This window comes from Phoca vitulina, unplaced genomic scaffold (assembly GCF_004348235.1).
Source record: "Phoca vitulina isolate PV1807 unplaced genomic scaffold, GSC_HSeal_1.0 scaffold44, whole genome shotgun sequence".
NCBI classification, from domain to species: Eukaryota; Metazoa; Chordata; class Mammalia; order Carnivora; family Phocidae; genus Phoca; species Phoca vitulina.
In genome coordinates, this window is record NW_022589747.1 from 1,820,070 (window position 1) to 1,843,971 (window position 23,902).

The window sequence follows — 23,902 nt, forward strand, 5'->3', positions numbered from 1 at the left end:
ACCTGGGTGGCTCAGTCAGTTAAGCATCTGTCTTCAGCTCAGGTCATGACCTCAGCATCCTGGGATCGAGCCCTATGTCAGGCTCTGTGCTCAGCAGAGAGTCTACTTCTCCCTCTGCCCCTCCCCACGCTCATGCACATGTGCGTGCATGTGCGCTCCCTCTCTCAAATAAATAAAATCTAAAAAGCCCACAAAACTAAACATACTTTTAATATACGATCCAGCAGTCATGCTCCTTTTTATTTACACAAAGGAGCTGAAAACTCACGTCCACACAGAAACCCGCACACGGATGTTACAGCAGCTTTATTCGTAACTGCCAAAAGTTGGAAGCAAGCAGGATGCCCTTCAGTGGGGGAACAGATGAGTACACTGTGGTCCGTCCAGACAACGTAAGATCATTCGGCACTAAAAAGCAATGAGCTACCGAGCCATGAAAGGACATGAAGGAAACTTCTATCACTCAGGGACGAAGTCCATCTGAAAAGGCTACCAACTGTAATGATTCCAACTCTAAGACATTCTAGAAAGGGCAAAACCATGGAGACGAGGAAGGGGTCAACATCGCCAGGGTCTGGAGGGCGGGGGTGAGCAGGTGGAGCACAGAGGATTTTTAGGATGACGAAAGCACTCTGAGTGATACTCTGGTGGTGGATACACAGCATTATGCATTTGTCCAAAACCATAGAACGAACACCACCGAGCGTGAGCCCCAGCGGAGACTCTGGACTCTGGGTGATAATGACGTAGGTTCACAGATGGGAACAAATGTACCCTCTGGAGGGGGAACGCCGTAATGGGGAATGTTGCACATGCACGGGGCAGGGGGTGTGGGGGGAACCTCTGTACCTTCCTCTTAATGTTCCTGTGAACCTACAACTGCTCTAAAAAATGTATGAAGTCTATTAATTTAAAAAACAGGTGCCCAGGCAAGCGCACTGTCTGGGGTCTGCATCGCCCTGGGTTGCGGGCAGCGAGGGCGAAACCATCGGCTTGCTGAGTCAGGCCCATGAGTGCTTTTACACTCATGGCTGGGGGGGGGCAGGCCCCCCACACCCCGGCTCCCTGCCTTCTCCCCTAGACGAAACCTAGGACTTCGCTCTCTCCCACGGTCTCTGGTCTTGTTTGCAGTGGGGACATTTCCAGCCCGGGGAGTCCTGGTTCTGTCCACCCACACTCACTGCCCAACCAGGCCTGGGGGGCTCCCAGAGAGCAGGCCCCTTCACACACACAGCAGGAGGAAACCCGCAGACCCAAGGTGACCCCCTTCCACCCAGGAACTAGGACGGGGCACGTGAAGCCAGAGACTGACCTGCCCCTTGCTTCAGCAGCTCCGTGGCCGAGTTGGCTGCTGTCTGGGGAGAGCTGTCGGCCATCTCCTCCAACGGATCTGCGGGACGGAGCACGAAAACGCAGAAATGAGTCCGGCTCACCGGAGAAGTCTTCACGATACGGTCAGACTCGGGCCTAGATTCCCGGGGGGTGACCTGCGCTGTCTCCTGGCGACAACCCCCGGCCCGCGGACCCCAGCACTGTGTCCTGAGCAGGCAGGGGGGCGACAGGGTCCAGCAACGTGTCTTTCTCAGCTCTCACGAACAATGAATTGCAAAAGGTAAATCACACTTACCTATATTATAAATTTATCACTATGGAATCTAATAAAGTTATGTGAAATTAATACTGCCTAGGAAGCTGGGAAATATGGCCAAATCACGCTGTTACGCAATGGGTGCTTTTTTCCCTAATTAGAGATATTTTCAAACAGCCATAAAGGCAAAGAGAATAGTTTGTCACCTAAGCTCAAAAATACCAATATCTTGCTGATTTTGTAGAACTGTACAAATTAATGCAAGTGTGGCCCTGAAGTTCTCTTGGTGCAAGTGCTTTCTATCCAGGGAAGCCATTCACAAAGCCCGTCAGGTGACGGCGTCGCTGGGCGCTGCCTCTTGTCGGCCGACTTGGGTGGGCTACACGACACTCTTTGGGGTTTACCCACAGGGCACAGGACAGAGGAAGATTCCGGTCTGACTTCTGCCGGTGGATCCTCACGGACCCGACACGCCGTACCCGACATGCACGCGGCCAGCCAGAACAGCACGGAGGACCCGACCGCGTACCTCTGTCTGGAATGAGCAGCTTGCAGGGCAAGGCCAAGGGCGTGATGGAATGCTGACAGACCAAAGCCGTGAGGCTCCCTGCAAACGATGAACAGCAGATGGGCGTTAGCGCGGCCCTAAACACGGCACCGCGGGAAGGAAGCTGCTGTGGAGGGCGAGCACTTATATTTGTAGCAACTAACACGCTCCGTTATTGCGGGACTTGGCACAAAACTTCAGTGAAGTGACCAGTCCAGCAAGACAGCTCAGAGCTAGGCGGAGGAACTACAGGTGATTCTGGGCCAAGGCGCACAGGCACCAACTTGGAAAGAGGAAGTCAGCCGTCGGCTGAGTCTGAGACAGCCCAGGTGCCTCCGTGGTCCCTGCAAGGTGCCCCCGGAGGCTAGGACCGTGCGTCTGGGTGTCGTCCCGACAAGCCTGCGAGGTTGGGAAGGAAGCGCTAACCCGGTCCGTGCTCACGGGCCTGCCTGCCATCTGTTTGGTTTTGAGAAAGCCTTCAGAACAATTCCTTATCCAGTTCATCTTGGAGACGGTAATCGGGTGCGGGGCCTGGGGAGCCCGGGGTGGGGGGAGGAAGGCCCCGTTGCTCGGGGCAGCAGGGGGCTGCACACCGCGTGGGCCAGGACGCCAACTGTGACCTCGCAGCCACTTACCGAAATAGGGTTCGTTGGGGCACCCCTTCAACCGCACTCCCTTCGGGGTACACTCGATCAAAAAGTGCCGAACGAGTTCATTGGCCAGATCTCCTGCTGTGGTGAGAGAGTGAAAAGAAAGAAAAGAGAATTTAAGAATGAGAGCACGGGGGGCGCCTGGGTGGCTCAGTCGTTGGGCATCTGCCTTCGGCTCAGGTCATGGTCCCGGGGTCCTGGGATCGAGCCCCGCATCGGGCTCCCTGCTTGGCCGGAGGTCTGCTTCTCCCTCTCCCACTCCCCCTGCTTGTGTTCCCTCTCTCGCTGTGTCTCTCTCTGTCAAATAGATGGACAAAATCTTTAAAAAAAAAAAAAGAATGCGAGCACGGGAGGATGGGAGAGAGGGACAGAGCACCAGCTAAAGGGAGGGGCCCCGGAGCCGGGCCACTGGCCTCGGTGGGCTGCCAAGCAGCGTCCTGGGAAGGAGAGCAGAGCCCCCAGGGTGACATGCCCGGAGGTGCAGGGGTCCCGGGAGAGACCCTCACACATCCTGCAAGCATCCCCAGTGCAGGGAATGAGTCAGCTGCTGCGAACAGAAACACGCTGTCCAGCTCCTAGCCCTCGTAACAGGAGAGGTTAGAAGGATCTGGATGCAAGGTGATGCCCGATAGCAAGCCACTGACAAGAGCTAGAAGGGACCAGCCTTGAGGGTATGACTGAGCCAGGAGCCATGTGACAGACCCCCGGGGAGGAAGCCCTCCGTCACTGGGACCAGACAGAAATCGCTGCCCCCGCCAGCCCGTGCATCCGAAGACAAGGCACGCCCAGAAAACCTCCAAACTGAGCTGGAAACCGCCCGACAGCAGCACCCGCCCACGGGGAGGGAGATGGCCAGACTCCATGGAAGGCTGTGGTGAACACAGGTGTGGAAAGGAGCATCGTGCATCCTCAGCTGTGGGAGGAAAAGGATCCGCGTCTTCCGCACTGAAGGGGACACATGCGCCGGGGACAAGTGTCTCAGTGGGATGGCCAGCCGGCTGGCTGCCCGGAGAACAGATCCGTCCTGGACATCTGTCGCTGCCCGGTCTCCGGGTACCAAGAGGCTGGATGCTGACTCGCTGCACTCTTTCCTCTCAAACCTCTCCTTGCACCATGACACCCAACTGCCAAATCCAGGGCTGGACGAGGACAGGCAGCCAGCGAAGATTTCAGCCAGAGGACACCGGGGACGTTTTGTGATCTTCACCTTAGGGTTGAGTCAAGGTCGGCCTGAGACGCGGATGCATGCCGGGAGGCGAGAACACGCACACAGCACCGTCCACATTTCCGAAGCGACAGTGCATGCAGGAAAGACGCCGGCTTGCAGCTTCCATGGAGCCAAGAGCCACCCTGCACGCTCCACAGCACCCGTCCCCGCTCTCCCCTGGACCCCATCCACAGACCCAAGCTGCTCCTGTCCCGAGACTCTTCCTGCTCGAATCCTCGTTGAGGATTGCTGGAGCTTCTCATGCCGGGTTCCTCGCCAGGCTCAGCTGTTCTACTCGATCTGCACGAAGCCTCCTCCCGCTTTGCTTCCAGACAACACCATCCGGATTTGGGGTCTGTGGTCAGTCCCCTGCACCCTGCCCCTTCCGCTCACCCCACAGCAGACACCTAGGTTCCCTGAAAGCCCCTCGGCCGGATGCTTCGGCCACCAAATCTCACGTCCTTCCAGGCACAGCTCCGCGGTCACTTCCTCCTGGAAGCCGTGAGCAGAGCCTCCACCCAGGGATTCCCGTCGAGCCTCTCGGATCCTGGGCGCGGCATGGGAGTGAAGCAGACCCGTGTCACTTTGCTCCTTAAACGTGTGAGCTCCAAATCTGCTTATCTGGATTCCCCCGTTCCTGGTGAGCCCGGCGCCCGCACGAGGAGCCTGCTTCCTTCTTGAGCTTCCTGTTGTGAAACGTAAACTGACCACTGGTGTCTACCCTGCGTCAAGTGATGCTCCTGGTGCTGTTTTTCCAAAGGCATTTGCTCACTTCCTGTCTCTGTGTCACATTTTGGTATTTCTCGCAGTATTTCCAGCTTTTTCGTTATTATTACACTGATTACGACAGGTGATATGCTCAGATGGTGAGCTTTTCACCAAAAGTATTTTTTCATCAAGGTGTGTGCGTTGTTTTTTTAGACATGAGGCTGTTGCACACTTAGTGGACCACAGTACAGAGTAAACGTCGCTTTTACGTGCACTGAGGAGCCCCAAAGCTTATCTGACGCGCATCGTAGCAATACGCGTTATTGCGATACGTATTATCGTGATTCACGTTATTGCGATATACACTCCTGCCGTGTCTCCGAGGTGGGCCTGCATTCATTCCCTGGAAAGCCTCAGAGAGCAACAGGTACAAGCGGTGTTACAAGTAGAAACAATGAATCTTGTAACACGAGCAAAAGCAACTCACAAAAGAATACATACTAGTTTTCTGAGTTAAGTTGAAAACAGGCAAGACCACGATGTTCAGGGATTCCTATTTTGGTGGTTAATATAAACAAGCTGTAACTCTACCTTCCACTTAGTAGGCCTCCTGTCTGCAGTGGCAGGATGGGTGATCTGAAGGGTGTGTGTCCGTCAGGACACGGAGGAAGGGGCAGGTGCAGCTGGGGACGGGGCTTGTCACCAGGAGAGGGTGGGAAAGGCCCCGTGACGGACTCCGTGACTCCGCGCCGGAGCAGCTATCTGAGCCAACTCACCAACCTTTGAAGAGTGATCCAGTTCCTCGCTCTGGACACCAGAGAGAAGCAGTCACCCTCAGACACTCCAGCACTCACACGTTCAGGTTCCCAGAGACCGCCCCCAGCACACAGAAGTGGGGCTTCTTGGAGAAATGGTGGGCAGGGAAAGGACAGACAGTAGGACATCGGAAGGACACGGGGCCAGCCCCAAGGGCCTCACGGAGCCCAATCTAGGGGTCACTGGAATACCCGGAAGATCGCGGGATGACGGAGTGTGACACGCAGGAGGGACACGCAGGGGCCTCCTGCCAAGGTTGTCTCCTGGGCTACGGGCACGCGTGTGTTTGCTTCATGGGAACATTTACCGTGCACGGAGCCATGGACACCCTCTCTGCACGTGGTTGTGTCCAAGACGGAAAGTTCACAGAAGAGTAAGTAGAAGATCTGAACACAGCTGTGCATGGTTCATCGGGCACAGGGCACTGGGGACAAGGACAGCTTGGTCCCCCACCCCCGGGGCTCCTCTTGTGACTCCAGGCTGACCCCAGCATCACTCTTAATCCAGCAAAGCGCTCTCCGGAGCGCAGGTGTGAGAATGGTGTGCGCAGGGCATGGCCTTTCACGTGAGGAAAAAGGAAAGTGTCTGTGTACAGATGCCGGAGAGACAGTCGGTGAGAAATCACAGGAATTGATTACGGTTCCTGGGGCAGAAGGGGGCCCGGGTGCCTCGGCGAGGCCCGTTTCTACTCTCCTGGCCGCCGAACAAGGGAATGCATCACTCATTCACAGCAATAAAGACATAAACTTCACAAATCATTAACGATGTTGCTTGCACAAGGACAGTCCTGAGTGGACCACGCTGGAAAAAGACAGAGACTCCAAAGAAACTCAAAGCCATGTTTGCACAGACACCGTAGGTGGGTGAGTGCTCCCGATCCGCTCCCGGGTCCCTACCTTTCTTGTTGAGCTGCAGGACGGAAGGGGGAGGAGTGGCCACCTTCATGGCCAGGCCGTAGGCCCCTCGGAAGGAGTGACTGTCCCTGACAATGAATGAGCCAGGCTCCTTGTCCTTCAGCATGGCGATGGCTGGGGAGGGAAGCAGAGACACACACGTTTGCCGGGGTCCACACGGCCTGCCTGCGGTGCTTTTGCAAACCGGGTCGGAGGGAGCAGGCCCGGGTCCCTTGGGGATGGGGTGGGGGGTCTCTGTGATGATGCATCGTTTTCAAGGGGGGCCTGACTGCAAAGGAGCCCCCCCACCCCAGAAGGCACACAGGACTCCTGCTCGCCCCACAGCACCCATGAGGGACAGGGGAGGACCCTCAGCTGACCGCCCAGGAACTGGGCCCACCCACCAGCCCAAGTGCCCGGCCAGGTCCCAGTACGCACAGCGTGGCGGGGCAGGAGGCGAGGCGTGAGGCTCTCTCCGGGCCCTGCCGTGGCCCCGCCTGGTGCCCCCTCCCAGCGCAGCATTGTACTTAGACATTTTAGAGCATGCGCTTCCAAACAAGCAGAGGGAAAGATCGAAAGGATGGACCTAAAAAGTTACTGAATGTTTAACGCAAATCCCACGGTTCACCCCAGGGGATGGCAAAAATGTGGCCATAAGTGGCCCTCCGTCCCATGGCTCCGTGGCCGACTGCATCCAGCCTGGATGGGGCTGTGAGTGCCCTACCCAGTCAGGGCTGATGGCTGGGCCTGGCCGACCTGCCCTCCCATCTTCCCTACCTGAGGCTGGGGGGCATTTAGCTAATATTGGTTTTACAAATAAAATCACTGCCCTCCACCCTCCAAGCGGGGCCTGCCAGGTGGGGAAGGCACAGCTCTCTGGAAGGGGGCGGGTTTGGTGCAGGTCTGCGAGGGCCTGTGCTTGACCCCGAGGGCCATCCACACAGGCATGGGGGCTGGTGGGGAGGCGGGCGCACGCGGGCACCAGCAGGCCCCTGTTGGTGGCAGGTGTCTGCATCGGGGGGCTGACCGTGCATTATTCTGTGGCCGTAGGGAAAAGACCTCTGATAGAATCGCATGTTTTCAATCGTGACATACCTCAGCAGCGCTTTTGGTTTCCCCTTTTAATGTCGTGTTCTTATTTCGCTGGGGGGTGGGGGGGGGGGGACAGAAGTGCCCCAGCGTCATGGCCGCAGACGGAGCGGAAGCCGGGGCTGCCCCCGGAGGGGAGATTGGGGTTAATGTCAGACCCTGTTCTGAAACAGAATGAGGGGGACCCATCCCACAGGACGAGGCCCTGCCCCGTGGGGGCCTCATGTTCCCCTGTGAGGCTGGTGGAGTCAGTGGCCACGTCCCCACGGCTCCCTCAGCTGGTGTCTCCAGAGCCCACCACCCCTCGTGTGCTCATCAGGTGCCTCCCACGGCGAACCCTCCAGAACCCGGCGAGGTTGGATCCGCCACATCTGTCCTGCAGGGACCGCCTGGCGCTCGCCACCTGCCTCGGAAGTGGAGCCCCAGTCCGGCAGCCCCCGCCCAGCCCGCCATCCCGGCCCAGATGCTGCACCGGCGGAGTACGTGGTCTGCACAGAATTTTCTAGAACATGTCACAGGCCCTTCTCAGCCCCCCCGGCTGGACGAGGTGCTGGGGTGCTGGGCTCGCAGCCTCCATCCCGTGCCATGGGCAGGGAGGGGACAAGAACGGGGCACTCGGCCACGCACAGCCCAGACCCGAGCTGAGCAGCATGACCACAAAGCCCAATTCAGGGAATCGGAGGTCTCTCCGGGCCGCGGGCTCCCCCCACGAAACATGACAATAGGTTCCTTGAGCTCAGGGGAAGAAAGGCACATTCTTACCATTTTTATGAGCTACTTAATTGAATAGAAGAATTCCAAAGAGAAAGCTGAACAGTGCTGTTTGCCAGCCACTTAACTCTTTCTTTCCAGCCAGGTTGGGACGTAAGCCTCAAGACGACACCGGATAACTTTCTACCCAAAGCTGTCAGCCGTGCGGGCTGCACGGGGGGCCACGCCGTGCATCCCTCCTCCCGGATCCAAGGCACGCTGTCCCCGGCCCAGCCCCACGCTCGCTAGCAGTCCCCGGGTTTCCTCTGGGAGCACGTCCGGGGAGGACCAGCATGTCGCAGCGACCCCACGAATCTGCAGGACGACAGCTGCTCGCCCCCGGGGCTGCCTCACGGGGCCGCCTCCCTCCTGGACCTGTCTTCTATTCGTCCTCCGGGAAGAAGTGGCATTAGCTGCTCAAACACACTACCGAGGTCAGATGTCTGCTGGCTGCCCCGGGCACGCAGACACTGCACAGCACGTGTGTGAGGCACGCCGTTACGTCCAACACACGGCCCCTTGCTAAGCATGTGTCTGTCCGCCGTGGACAAATGCAGGTGCACAGATACCAGGGTGCTGGAGAGACCTCTGTCCTTCCTCCTGACCGTCGGCCCCTGCAGCTCAGGGCCTGGATGGCGACGGGGAGCATCTTCCCGGGACAATCTGTTGCATTTTCCACAGGGGTGTATAACAAAGTGCAAGCCTTGCCCTAACCATTCATCCCGAGGCCGTGACCCTCGGACGTCCCCACCCCGGGCTCCCATCCTGCCCACGCACCTTGCTCTCTGGAGATATCCGCCTTGTACCAGAATTTGGATGTGTCTTGGACAAAGTTCACAGACACATGCTTATCACCTGGATTATCTGTAAAAGAGAATGTAAAAACAGTCACCCTGGACATTTTATTGCAACCTCTCACCTCGCACGGAACCCAGCGCTCAAAGTCCAACCCAGGGCGAGGACGGTGTGTCTCGGGGAAGAGCGCTCTCTCTAACTCCGTGGGAACCGGCTGGGGGGCACGACAGGGAGCAGGTGCTTCTCGACCCACACAGCACAGACGGGGCGCAACACGCGGCCGGCGCCGGGCGGCGCTCCACAGACAGAGCAGCGCGGTGTGGCTGAATCGTGTCAGGATCTTATTCGTACGTGTTTGAAATACTGCATTAAATTGAATAAATTCGCTGAATTGAGAAAAGAAAGGTTATTTTTGAAGAACGAGGATTGCGAGTGGCGGGAAAAACAGAAGCCGACGTGGGTGAGTGCAGAGCAGAGGGGAATGGAGGACAACGAGGGGAAGACCCCGATGGAAGGCTCTGGGCTTCGCTCTCAAGGCACCGCCCGGGAATCCCAGGGTCCCCCCCTCTGCTGAGTGAACGCACATGGGGGCGCCCACCACCGCTGACGCGCCTACCTGGGGAGGGCGCTGCAGCCTCCAAAGGCTTGGGGAAGTCCGGGAGGACGTTTGGGAACGGGATGCTCATGGTGCTCCCGCTATGCGGGCTGGAGAAGCCGCTCGAGGACGGGGAGGCCGAACCCAAAGACCGGTCCCCCTCTGAGGCTCGCTTCTTCTCGGGAAGGGGCGGCTGCCCGGGCAGGGTCAGGCCCTGGCCCGGCAGGACCGGGCTGTGGTGGCCACCGTGGCCAGGCGTCATGAGAAAGCCGTGGGACAGGAAGCCGTTGTCGGCCACTGCTGTTGTCCGCGGGGTGCCAGGGGCCTGGGGTGCTCCGTGGGAATGAGCCAGCAAGGCGCCCGGGTCCTCCCCGGGGGGAAGGCCGCTTCCCACGGGGGCTGTGCCGAAACTCAGGAAGGCCTGGCCACTCGGGGGGCCCAGAGCTTCAGGGGGCTCCGCCAGGGACAGCTCGTGGTTGTGGAAAGAGGCCTGGAGCTCCGCGGGCGGGAGGTGGGGCCGCCCGGGGCCGTCGGGGCCGGGGCTGGGGAACTCTCCGGAGCCAAGGAGGCTTCCTGCCGGCCGGCTGCTCCCCAGCAGAGCCAGCGTGGCTTTGGGGCTGCTCTCCACCCACGGGCGCTCGGCAGACGAAGGGCTGTGGGAAGGACACAGCAGTGAGGACGCCCGGCCCTAGAAGATGCCCCGAGATCGGCAAGGGTCCCCCAGTGCTCCGGGGATATCCTTCCTCGCTCTTCACCCAGCAAAGCCCCTTCCGCTCCGGACAAAACTCAACCACCGCCTGTGTCCAGCTCACCGCCCGCGTCCCCATGTCCCTCCCTCCGAGGTCAACCACACGGTTCACCGTATACCGGCAGAGCATCGTTCCCTGGGCACAGGCCATGTCCCCTGCTTTCTTCGTCCTCCTCCCTTGAGAGCTAACATGGGGGCCCGACTCAGTTTCCACTAAGTGCTCGCTGGAAAACCAGCTGATTATGGGGTCCCAGTAAGAACAGGAGAAGTTGGGGCGCCTGGGGGACTCAGTGGGTTAAGCAGCCGGGGCTTGATCTCAGCTCAGGTCTTGACTCAGGGTTCTGAGTTCAAGCCTTGCACTGGGCTCCATGCTGGGCGTGGAGCCTACTTAAAAAATAAAATAAAATACAGGTTGTTTAAAAAAAAAAAAAAAAAAGATCATGAGAAGTTACCATATCCAAAACCGGGATTTCCCAGATCAAGGGTATCAGAAAGTCCCGTAGGGTTAGAAATCCAGAAAGTCAGCCGCCAAGCCACCACATCACACACACCTCACTAACAAACACTTCGTGCTCTGTGCGGGACGTCCTCAGCTGAGCCCCACCCCTTGTAAAGAGTCAGGAGGCAGGATGCGGAGAGTGAACTGGGACACCGTGTCCTTGCCCAAGGGAGCCGCTCAGGAGCCGTTCCTATGCTGGGCCCATGCGGCGGCTCGGTGTCTGCATCCCCCCTTTCTGCTCTCCCAATCCCCCCGAGGGGTGCCCCCGCACTTTCCCGAACACCGGCACAACCTCCACGTCCCCAGGACCACCACCATCCTGCCTGCCTGCCCCTCCGCCCAGTCTGGAGTTGGCCTGGCCTGGCCGCCGAGGGACACTAAGCCCCGGCCAGCCCCCCACATCCCTGATCCAGCCTCAGCTCAGAGCACGTGGTCACAGACACCCGGTCCTTGACTGGCCCCAGACTCCACCTGCCGGTGTGGTCCCTGAGTGCTCAGCCTTCAACACTGGGGGGGGGGGGGGGCACAGTCTCCGGAGTTTGTATCTGTGATTACATTTCTGAATCAAGAGCAGCCGGGCGTCAGCGAAGGTGGAGCGCCCGCCCTCCCCTCCCGGGGTCCGCGGTCGGGGTCTTCGGGAGCAGCCTGCGCTGCATTCGAGGGCCCGTCTCCCTACCTGTCCCGCTGCTGGCCGGGGCTGCCGCTGGAGATGGTGCACGAGGACGTGAATGCCCGCTGAAAGGCAGGTGCCGCCGGCATGTCAGTCCTGAGCGTCGCGGGTTTGGGCCCCACGGGGCTCTCGGACATCCCCACCGCGCGATGCAGGATCTCGGCGCAGCCTCGAGTATCTGCGGCAGAGAAGGCAGAACAGAGATCCGCTTACAGGCCTGGTCTCTGTCCTGGAAGGAACGGGGTCACTCCTGGAGATGCGTGCCACAGGCGAGGGGCCGGATTCCACCATGGGCGGGTCACTCTTGCCCGGCACGCTCCCCAAACGCAGGACGCGGAGCACAGGGCTCACGCCCAGCTCCGGCATGCCAGGTGAGCTGAGGAGCGTCTTGCAAGCTCGTCTGCAAGGACGAGGGCGTGGAGCACACACAGTGTCACCCCCTGAAGGCCTGTGTACTTACGGGTGGACCCGCCCATCTGCAGGCCGGCTCTCACTTTAGAAAGGGCCAAGCCTTCTCTCTGCACACCAGCAGGAGACACTCCACAGAGAAGACCCACTTTCCAGAAAGAGCAAGCCCAGGGGCTGTGGCTGGGTGGGCGCTTAAGCTCCATCTGTCCCCAGCAGGTAGCTCGGCCCACACCCTGGGCCATGAGCTTTCCGGTAAACGTCCCACCTCCAACACGGCCCTGCTGGCTGGTGTCCTTGCCCCCGAAAGGGGCACAGACCCTGGTTCAGCCCGTCACTCAGGGCGTGCGGTCAAGCACCATGAAAACCTGCCGTTTAACACCAAGTCCACACGCTCCACCGAATTTTATACATTTTCCTGACAAAATGCCCATCTGCTTGAGGCCCAGCATTGTCATTATTTCTGGGTATTTTTTAAATCTTGCCTTTTTTAAAAAAACAAAAAAAACAAAAATACTTAGCTTTAAGAACTGGGCAAATCTACCAGGGTCAATAAATACAGGTTATTTTGGTTTCTGCTTTAGAACAAGGGAGGGTGGATAAAAGCATGATGAAGTTTTTAAAAATTCCACATCACTCATATTACTCATTTCCAGGAAAGGGGCAGCATTAGAGCGAGTCACACATCCCGGCCACAGACCCATTTGGCAGCACGTGGATTAGAGGCTGGACCTAAGCCCGTGGTCAGGGCTGTGGAAATCCCACTGATGATCTGCAGAGATAAAAACTGAGGCTGAGCTATGCAGGCAGCCGGGACTTGAGGGAAGTGAAGAACCATTCTGAGCACAGCCTCCCCTGCAGGCGTTTCTGACTCCTTAGCTCGGAGAACAGAGCCAAACTCCTGGAACTGAGATGGAAGTGGCTGAGAAGCCACAGAATAAGCAGGGATTTGGGCAGTTTCATGGTGGGGCCGAAAAACAACCGGGGAGCCCAAGGCACTTACCTAAGATTCAAGGTGAGGCCCCTGAAGGCTACATTGTGGGGATACCAGGGCCAGAAACAGATGAGCCTCCCCCCCCCGCCCCGATCTCAGTAGTCTGCCCCAGAGAAAATCTTCCTCTGGAAGTAAGTATCACCCTCCAAAGCCTGCCTCTATTATAGATCGATCCATCCATCCATCCATCCACCCACCCACCTACCTACCTAACCATCCACCCATCTATCCACACACCTGATCATCTAGCATCCATCCATCCTTCAATCATCTATCCATCCACCCATCCAGCCAGCCACACACCTATCTATCTACCATCTATCTATCCACCTACCTAACCATCCACCCTGCACCCGTCTAATCATCTATCATCCATCGATCATCCAACCATCCACCCATCTATCATCCATCCATCCATTGATGCACCTATCTACTATCCATCTATCCACCTGACCAACCATCCATCCACCCCATCTATTTATCTATCATCCATCCATCCATCCACCCATCCACCCATCTATCATCCATCCAACCATCTACCTACCTATCTAAACATCCATGTGTCTACCCATCTAATCATTTATCATCCATCCATCCATTCATCCATCCATCATTCATCCATTCACCCAACTATCTATTTATCTATAATTTTCAGACACAATTCAAATATTTAATTTAAAGAACTGACCCGGCATGCTAGTAACAGGTACCAGAACAAAGAAACGAAAACAAAGAGAAAAAAAGAGAAGGAAGAAGAACAGCTAGAGCTGTATACGCATTGGAGTTAAAAGACACACACTTGAAAATAGGTAAACGGAAAACGTTTCAGAAAAATACAAGAGAATTTCACAGAAGAACTGAAGTGCATTAAGAATAATCGAGTGGAAATCCTAGGATGACGTGAAAATAAAATTAATGAAATGAAGCAGGAGGCCAACGACTCCATCAGCAGATGCATGGTGAAGGCGCTGGTGCTCGAGCTGGGGGTAAGTCAGAGGAGTATCGAGCCAGAAACACTGGCAGGAAAGGCACGGAAGACAGGGAAGGGAACGGCGCCACGTGGGACATGGTGAGGAGTTCTAACACACACACAACGGGGGCCAAGGAGGAGCGGAATGAGGCCCAAGCAAGCCCGGGAACGGTATTTACTGAGAATTCCCCCCTACACACTGAAGAAATCAAGCCACGGTTTTAGGAAAAATCCACGAAACCGAAGATAAGTAAAAAGAAAACCATACACATTCACTCAATAGTAAAAGTGATGAAAATCAAAGACCAACTTTGAAACAGCACCTTGTCCAGTTGGGGAAGAAGCAGGGAGCCAACTTCAGGGTTCATGTTTTAAACACTCAGTAAACATGTCTTTACCGAAGAGCCCAGCGCTCACGTCGTGCCCGTACCAACCGCACCGTGCGTCCCCGGGCACGGGCACTGCCCCCAGCGTCCACGCTGACGCCTGTGGTCAGCACCAGGGCCGCGTCTGATCCGCACACATGCCTCCTACACCTCCAAAGCCCTGGGGCGGCGTGGTCTTACTCCCTTGGAAGGCGCCCCGCACGCCAGGATGACCTCCCACAGGAAACCTTCTGAAACACACGTTTGTTGGGCACGTGGGGGGCTCCGTCACTGGCTCAGTCCAGCTCTTGGTTTCGGCTCAGGTCAGGATCTCAGGGTCGTGAGATCGAGCCCTGAGCCGGGCTCCATGCTGAGCAGCGAGTCTGCTTGAGGATTCTCTCTCTCCCTCTGCCTCTGCCCCTCCCCGCTCTCTCTCAAAATAAAGTTTGTAAATAAATCAGCCAACTGGATGGGCTGCAACCCCACCCTCCAATCCTGTCAAGTGAAGCTGGGATGGGAAAACAAAGACTCGAGGTGCTTCCCTCCCCCTGCAATTGTCTTCTTGGTAGTAAAACATCCTCAGTGTCCATTTCCCATGTAAGACGGAGCTGCTGAGCGCCAACCACCTGTGAGCACGGCGCTGGCTGCTGGCCTCCAGGTGAGCGTGGTGCCAGAAGGTCAGCCTGTGGGCTTCAGAGGCACCTGCAGGAGACTCTCCTTCTGCCCGGGGGGGTGGGGGGGGGGGGGGGGGAGCTGGAAGGCTTCCTGGAGGAAGCACATTCAATGGGAGCCTGGAAGTATGTGGGTTTCCAGTAACCTAAGTGGATGCCATGGGAATGAGTATAACATCCCAGGGCTCTGTGCTCCCAGCAGGGCCCCCACCACCAGGCTGGCGCTACTGGGAGCTTCTCGCACCTGCTATGAATTAATGAATGAATTTGCAGTGGCTCAGCAGTGAAAGGAAAAAGTCCAGGGCAGGATGTGGGTCTGGCCCCGAGGAGTCAGGGTGGATGTCCTGATCCAGGCCAAGGAGCAGCGCTGAACTTCGGGGTCAGAAGGGCTCTTTCTCAGTCAAGCCCACAGTGGGTGACCGATGGTGCTCTCAGGGGTCCTGCTGCAGCCACGGGGGCTGCCCGCTCCCATGTCCCTGGGTCACGGCGATCCTGGGAATCCCATGCCACGCCCGCATGGCGCCTGAGATCACCACCAGCGGAGAAGAAGCAGGAGGGAAATAAGGTCCTGCTTTGTTCCTGTTACCCTGTCCCTGTTCCAGAAAACAGCAAGCTCAGCGCTCCCCATGAAAGTGGCTTTGTTCACAGCTCTGCACCAACGCTGGGGCCGTGGCTGGGTTTGGTTCCCCGCCCCGGGCGACAGGACTTAATTAACCCTCAATCTGGACAAGGGCCAGCCAAGGACCTCGGCGCGGGGACACTGGCTTCCCGGCCCCCTAGCACAGAGCCGGGCCCCTCTGTGTGCTCAGAGACGCTGCAGCCCCCTCCATCCACCCAGCAAGAGCGGGGCCTCAGGGCCAAGGGGCACGGCCTCCGTCCTCAGACACGCAAGGCACTGGAAACTCGAGTCCAAGCACAGACACATGCGCAAAGCCTCCACGTGGACGCACGGCATCCGTTCCAGGAAGGGCACGCCGGGAGGGCAGACGGACACGTGTGGCCGATCCCGTTCACCTCGCCCATCTGCTGTTCAGTTACGCGGACGCCTCTAAACGGGCTGTCCCTGGGCCCAGCCCCTGTTCCGTGCGCTCGGTGTCCACAGGCTCAGTCTGGGCCCAGAAGGAGGCCCAGGGGTGCCGTGAGGGCCATCAGGAGCGGGCGAGGTGTCCTGTCTTCGAGGGAGCCTCGCGGTGACACGGCGGCAGCTTCGCTCTGCGGCAGGGTGTGTGGCTGCCTCAGAGGGAGCGTGGCCAGGAGGGCTCTCCTGTGTCCCAGGGAGCGGCCAGCCTCAAGCACTTCTCTCTGGGGCCACGGCCCCCCGGCAGGACGTGCCCACACATGGGGGCCACTGTGGGCTCTGCTCCCGCCAGGTCCCCGGCGTCCCCCAGGCAAACCAGGTCTGTGTTCCTCCTGACAGATTCTCACGTTTCCCCTTCCCGGCTGACACCCAGAGGAGGAGGCGCAATCTGGTCAGTGTTTGGAAAGCAGGCCCCTGGCTTCCTGGTTTCCTCGGCCAGCTGGTGTTCTGGCGCCCGCAGGGACGGAGGACCGGGGGGCCGGGAGGGAGGGAGGGAGGGAGGGAGGGAGGGAGGGGGGAGTGTGCCTCTCTCCTTCCAGGGCTCCCAGACCTTCCAGGACCTTCCGGGCCCAGGCTCCCCTTGGCTTCCCCTTCCTGCACTTCCTTTACCCAGAGCAGGGGTGACGGAGGGTCACAGGCTCTTTTCCAAAAGGTCTATTTTTAGGCCGCGTTGGAGCTGCTGAAGGAGGTTCCGTGGGAAGCGGGGTAACATCTGCTCTCCACCAGCCGCGATTTACATCACACGTAAGTTAGCAGGGGGAGGGGACGCTGCATGCTCACCTCCTCCACAGCCCGGAACCGGCCGGACGCCAAGGTCCACGCGTGCCCGCAGGGCCCACCACGTCACGCACGGCACCAGGCCTGACATCGAACAAAGTCGACGCTCCCCGGCCCTCCCACTACATAGAGAAGCTTACAGGGCACAACAATGACTCACTCATCCATCGATTACTGTTCGTAATTACAGATCGCCATGAGCCTTCTACGTCGTCGTTGAAGACAGATAAATTACATTTAGCGGGTGTCACGATGACACTAGCCTACCCCGGGGAAGAACGCGGAGTTCTGTGGTTTGACCACCAGGGCTGGCCTTCAGGCCGTGAGAAGCAGGCGTCTTCTCAGTCAACCTTTAGAACCGAGTGTGAGTATCTTTCACGATGAGTCCTCGATCTACCACCATCAATCTGTCGCTGATCTGTTTCCATCTATCACTGACGTGTACCGATCTCTCAGCCACTTTTCCATCTCCGTCCCCCGCCCTCCTGCTCACACCCTGAGACTACGGAGTTTCCCTCTGCCCCCCGGAGAGAGTTCTGCAGAATGAACATTAACACATTTCTGGTCTCTTGCGCTGTATTTCCAGGTGTGACGGTTGGGGCTGTGGGGGAGGGGGCGCCCAGATCCCAAGGTGCTGAGGCCACAAGTCACGCACGGACCACTGGCCACGTGCTCACCCTCTGGGGCCCTCCAGTGCTCCATCTGCAGAATCCCATCCACAAACATGAGCTTAGATGTCTTCTCGAGTCTGTTCGGCTCTAAATTTAAAGTATTATTTTTAAAAGCCAAGACTTTGTATGGGAAGTTCAGTAGCGGTGATTTTTTTTTTTTAAAGGAAGTCCTTAATCTTAGAATGCTTCTGTTATTTGTCTAGGAACAACTGGCCATTTACCCAACCTTCTGGAAAGCAAAGGAAGGACAGCCAGACAGCCAGATATAATGAGAATTAATTAGGGAAAACCCCTGAAAGACTGGAAAGGCACACGGTGCATCTTTCATGGAAGTCACACATCAGCAGCCCCACGGATACGCCGCAAACTCAGGAGGAAGCGATGAATGGCCCCCACGGGGACAGTCTCGAGCTTTTTCTTTTGTAAATCTTCAAGTCAAAACCACAGCGCGTGAACGTGTTCTCTGGCTAAAGGTCAGCGCTTTCCGTGAGTAGCAGGAATGCTCCCCCCAAGGTGAACTGGCTCCCTCTTCTAGAAGGACCTGCCATCATTCTCACCCATCCTCAGCAGAGCTGGAGGGGCCCGGCCAGCGCTAGGGTCAGGGATCCTGTCCAGGCAGAGGCGGGTGACCGTCCCCCAAACTCGACTTACCCCCCATCCAGTGATATGGAGAAGCAGGAGCTCAGAGAAAGCAGCTCACTGCAGCTGGGACCCTGACCACCTCCCATTTCTAGTCAGAGGTTCTGATTCAAACGCGCTGGCAAGAAGACACATTTCCCCCCAGCTCGCGGGTGCGCTGTAGGGAATTCTAATGTGGAAAATGGTGAGAATGCTTTCTTTCTTCCCCACGAGAGTTTCCGAGCATTTCCTACTCTTCAGATGCACCAAACGGGGCCGGTCTCTCAAGCACTCAAGGGACCCCCAGGCAACCTGCCAAGAATGAGCATCTTACAAAAACGGGCTTTGGCATGCGCACCCAGGGAAACAAACCGCTTCTTTCTGCAGGACCAAGGGGAGCACGGCATTGGGGCTGGAGGTCCTGAGGATACGGAGACCACCCGGAGCCCGGGAGCTGCTCACACAGCTGAGAAGCAGGCGGGTGGGCAGCGCTGGGGGCACCCACACTGTGCAGCTCCCCGTCCAACTCGGCACCTCGGGTCTCCTCCTGGGCCCAAGGCCCTCCCCCAGCCCTGCACCCACCACCCACCTCCCGCCTCTACGGATCGGACGCCTCACAGGACCTCACCCACGTGGAGCCACGTTGCATTTGCGCTTCTGAGTCCAGCTTCTGTCCTCGAGGCTCATCCATAGGGTAGTGCGTATAAAAATGTCCTTCCTTCTTAGGGCTGATAATATTCCACTGCTGGATGGGCCAGGTTGTGCTTTATCCCTCGTCCGAGGGCGCACACGTGCAGGCTCAGCTTCGGGCTCCTGTGAGTGACTCCACGGCTTCCTTCCGGGTTCTGTTCGCCAGTTACATGGGGACTGGTCACTTGCAGCAGCAAGCGGCCCCAGTGATAGGAGATCTTTGCCTCGAAGCTGCTTACCCTTGGGTGGGAGTCGAGGGAGACAGGGATGCCTACAGCAGACGGCGTCGGGCACTGGGGACAGGGCGCCGGGGAGGAGGAAGCACCGAGCGGAGGGGAGCCTGGGCGCCTGCCAGATGGCCAGTCGAGGAGGTGGCAGGTGTCCCGGGATTTACACAGAGATGGATGGAGCTCATCAGCAAGCACGGACTCCACAAGACACCGCCCAGGTCTGTCGGTGACGACGCTGTCCCTGTGACCCCTGTTTGGTTGAGAGTCCCAAGTTCCCAGAATAATTCCAGTCCCACAACAGGGCCGGGCCACCGGACAAGAAGTCTTGATGCTTTCTGCCCTTGGGCACAGTCCCTGGCCAATCTGGCTTTCCTCTGGAAACGCCCATGGGCTTTTAAACTCTGCCACGGACCTTCTAAGGAAAGACCCCTTCAGCCCAGCAAAGACCACCAACAAGACATGGCTCCCAAGCAGCCTTCAACCAGCATGACGCCTTCCTCCCAGCATGAATGCACCATGGAGATTCACAATCACGTTCGTGGGGCCCGGGGTACAAACCTGCCTCTTGGCCGTGACCACAAAACCCCATTTCCCATGGAAAATCTGATGGACGTAAATCTTCGGCATCCTTCTAGGATGCTCATCTCCCAGACCCCTGGCATTTGGGGACCTGCCTCCTTTATGCCCCCGGCCCAGGTGGTAACTGGGACCCCAGACAGCTAATGGGAGGTTTCTGTCCTAATTTCAGAAACCGTTAAGTCTGGTGTTCTCAAGAGGTTAAGAGTGCTCAGACCCTAACCCAGGTCCTTAGGCAGGTAGTGGTGCTTTTAAGCAGCACGCCTAAACCCCCGCTGAGACCACGGGATCCCAAGACCATGAACCCCGTTAGGTCAGCGCTGGAAACCTAAGCCTCATTAACACCACGCGGCTCCTCGCGTTCCTGCCTTCGCTGAGGGAGTGAAGCAGAGACACAGAAGACGTTTTTGTGAGAAAAAGCAGGCTTTCTTCATAAAGCATCAGTATGTTACTAATAATTACTATCTGTGTGGCACTTCCCAGGCTTACCTGGTCCTCAAAACAACCGCTCAGAGTGTGCGTTGTCACGAGCTGACCGGCCAGGAAGCTACGTCTTCCAGAAACCCCCGTGCCTTGCCTGCTGGATGGGGTTCCAGGGCCACGCCCGGGTTCCCAATCTCAGCTCTGCAGCAAAACATGCTCTCCTTCACTCTGGACCCAGGCTCCCTGGGTCGGAATCCCAGCGGTTCCCACACAGCAGGTGCGTCAGCCAGCTCAGGTGGCCACACACACTGCGGACGGGCGGCTTAAACATCGGGAACGTGCTCCTCATATCCTGGAGGCTGGAGGTCTGAGATCCAGGCGTGGCAGGGCCGGTCCCTCCCGAGGCCTCTCCTGGGCGTGCAGACGGCCGTCTACCCGCCCCCCCGCGCCCGTGTCCTCACGTGGTCATCCCTCCGTGTATCTGCATTCTCATCTCCTCCGCTTACTAGGACACCTGTCACACTAGACCTAGACCACCCTAATCACGTCGGCAATAGCCCTATCCCTGAATGCAGCCACATTCAGAGGTTTGGGGGGTTATGTGAACTTCTGAGGAGGGACACTATTCAGTCCACAGCACGAGGCGGATGTCCTGGGGCAACGTAGCCTCTATGGAAAGGGGAGGCTGAGAATGACTGCATATGCTTCAGGGTTATCGGGAGGGCCTGCAGCCTGGCGGGCCATCGGGAACCTCCGCGGGGACCAGAGGGCAGCTCCCTGGACCCTGCTGCCTTCCCTCCTGTGCTTTCACTCGGGTTCCCACTTGATACCATTTCCGACGGGCAGGCTGGTCACAGCGACGCGCGAGGGGTCTTCGCTAATGCAGTCCCCAGTGTTCTAGGTGCAGGGTGGCCTCGCGGGCACACGGGGACTCCGAGGGCCCCACTGCCCGCAGCCACACTGGGGAGCGTCCAACCCCACACACGGAGCCCCAGCTGAGCCGGCATTGGGCTGGGCTTCATGTGGCGCACGTGCAAACACTATGAAAGCATTAAAATTGCTCCAGACACAACGGACTGACCGACTGAGGTCACTTAAGGAGGTGACTTAGCACACCCACAGCCGCTGGGGCAGGCGCTTGCTCCACGGGAGGCAAGGCTGGACCGCGTGTGTCTGACCCTCTCCCCAGAAGGACTCCCCCTGCAGGAAGCGATGCAGGAACTTGGTGGGGGGAGGAATCCAGCCATTGCCGGGTCAGAGTCCCTCCCAACAGACCCGAGTGACGTGCTCGAACTGCACGTTTCCTTCTGTCCAAACACAAGGGCACATCAAAATCCGTGGCGGAGTACCGGGGCGTCGCTCCCCATCGGAGGCTCCCAGACAGTCCACCCCAGCGGGCCGGGCGTGCGGCCTCGTGTCCCTCATCGTCCGTTACATAGAATGGTCACGGCTGACGGGGGCCATATGACTTCTGACCCTTTTGGCCTCCCGGAAGGAGAGGATTCTCCGTGTCTACACTCGAGGAGATGAAGCATGAGCTGCCCAGGAGCCACGAGCAAGAGCCAGCTTGGCCCCTGGGCACCAGCACCCGGGCGAGGACCCACAGGAGGCTGAGATCGGAATGGACAAGAGAGAAAATAAACTAGCAGTGACATCTGGGCAGGCATGTGTGGACCTGCACGGAGGCAGGGAACCCTAGACAAGTCAGGGCACGATGCACAGTGTGGAACCTCCACACCGGGCCCGAGGGGTCCTTCCCCTGCGACAAGCCCCTCTGGGTGCAGGAGCCCCGGTCCACTCTGAGGCCCGATCTAGAGCCCCCATGCGGAACCCCCTACAGACCTCTCTGCAGACCTCCTCCTAAGGACCCCTCTGCAGACCCCCTGCGGATCCACCCCCCTCCTTAGGCCCCCTGCGGACTGCCCTACAAACCCCCTGCAGACCCCTCTGCAGACCTCCCACTAAGGACCCCTCTGCAGGCCCCCTGCGGATCCACCCCCCTCCTTAGGTCCCCTGCAGACCGCCCTGCAGACCCCTCTGCAGACCTCCCCCAAGGACCACTCTGCAGACCCCCTGCGGATCCCACCCCCCATCCTAAGGCGCCCCATAGACCGCCCTGCAGACCCCCCTGCAGACCCCTCTGCAGATCCCCACAGACCCTTCTACAGACTCCCTCCAGACTCCCCTGTGGCCCACCCCCGACAGACCGCCCTGCACCCCTCTGCAGACCACCCCCCGTGGGCCCCCTGCAGACCCTCCCTTGGGAGGGGAGGCTGCTCTGGTCCCTGGGGCTCCTCCTGGCCCAGCAGGGGCTGCAGGGAAGGGGGCCCACGCCACTACGCACCCCGCCGAGGGCAGCTCTGCACACACCGGCCTCTGGCTGGCCTGTGGGTGGGGACATGGCCCCATGGAGCCTCAGCTCCCTGCCTGTCTCTATCCCCACAGAAACCTCAACTCTGCGCACATCTTTTAATGCACGGGGCACCACGGTTTTCCGGGCACCGTCTTCTCAGCCTTAGTGGTCCAGCGACAGTCTGCCTGAAAACCTCTGTACCTGAGTGCACACGGCGCCTCCCTGTGAGGACAGAACTCTCTGGAGCAGAAAGCTTTGGAAGACGAGGCAGGGCTGAGAGGCAGACGAAGGAGCAGGGTCTCCATGGTGCAGTCAGAGCTGGACCAACACGTCCCTGACCTCGCGGCCAGTGAGCCCACCTGTTCCCTCTCCACGTAAGGCTGCCCACGGCATGTGCTCTGGACAGCTCGCCATCAAGGGGTCTGCACCCCGTGGCCACCCCCCACGATGACCATCGGGCAACACACGGACCCCTGCCTGCCCAGGGGATGAAAGATAAGGCTCTGTGTCTTCCAGAAACATGCGCTTTCCTTCTGGGGCTCCGGCCGTAGGAACGCCTCTCCCCTTCTTCCCTCGCAGCAGATCCCTCCGTGGTAAGGACAACAGATATTCTTCTCTTTTTAGTCTTTTTATTATAAACTCTCCCCACGTTCTACCCCAACCTCTCCTGCGCCAGGAAACAGGGCACCACCCCAAGCTCAAGCCTTCCTGTTCCACACGGGATCCGACTCTGGAAGGCCTTCTAAAATGCTGCTGCCTGCTAAGACCGTGATTTACCTGCCTGACTCCTCCGGGATGCTTCAGGCGCCTGTGGATCGCTTCTCCGACCGGTGAGTCGAGTCCCTACTCCGCCTTGGGTTCCCGTGTCTCACACAGAGGAGGTGTTTGTACAATGTTTACCAAATTAGCAATGCTAAAAACAGGCTGGGAACTTGTGGTTCCAGCAAGAGGGAGCAGCCTCACCCCTCCCAGAGCCTCACGGAACAACTCCACCCAGGGCGCCACCCAACCACATCACGGGAGACCTGGACAGGTGGACAGACAGCGGCTGCCTGGGAGCCTTGGGACCTGAGGGAGGACAGGGGTGCATTCCCTGGTGGCCTTGCTGCCTCCCCACAAATCCCAGAACCATCACCCAGCACAGACAAAACAGCTCCAGGAAAAGCCTGCTCACCTCGCTGAAAGACCAAACCAACTCTACACCCAGGGAAACCCTCAGACGGTGGGTTTAGTAAAGCCAAGCAGAAAACTCATGTTTCCTAATACCGCACTTCCCGGAGGGAGGAGGCCCTTAGGATGTCCCCTCCCAGGGGGGTGTCGGCACGGTCCAGCGGTGAGCTGCCCTCCACCCCGGCCGGTCTCGGGACAGAACGGCAGGGCCAGTGGCAAGGCGAACATCAACACCACGTGGCCGCAAACTGCCCTGGGCAGGAGCACTGACCGCCACAAAAAGGAGACCAGACTTCATAAATCCAGAGCCTCCTCACATGGGTCTCCGGAAGTCCAGGATAAAACAGAAAGCCCCC

General features: G+C 58.3%; 1 protein-coding gene across 8 annotated transcripts in view; it reads right to left on the reverse strand.

Annotated features, from left to right (window-relative positions):
• Nucleotides 1-23,902, reverse strand: part of TNS3 (tensin 3) — a 213,764-nt gene that overhangs the window by 14,499 nt on the left and 175,363 nt on the right. For all 8 annotated transcript variants that reach the window (XM_032430625.1, XM_032430620.1, XM_032430623.1 and 5 more), the window contains 7 exons: nucleotides 11,562-11,733; nucleotides 9,660-10,291; nucleotides 9,026-9,112; nucleotides 6,413-6,544; nucleotides 2,771-2,866; nucleotides 2,118-2,195; nucleotides 1,313-1,390 (listed from right to left, as the gene is read on the reverse strand). In XM_032430625.1, the coding sequence (XP_032286516.1) occupies nucleotides 1,313-1,390; nucleotides 2,118-2,195; nucleotides 2,771-2,866; nucleotides 6,413-6,544; nucleotides 9,026-9,112; nucleotides 9,660-10,291; nucleotides 11,562-11,733 (1,275 nt within the window). The remainder of the gene's footprint in view (nucleotides 1-1,312; nucleotides 1,391-2,117; nucleotides 2,196-2,770; nucleotides 2,867-6,412; nucleotides 6,545-9,025; nucleotides 9,113-9,659; nucleotides 10,292-11,561; nucleotides 11,734-23,902) is intronic.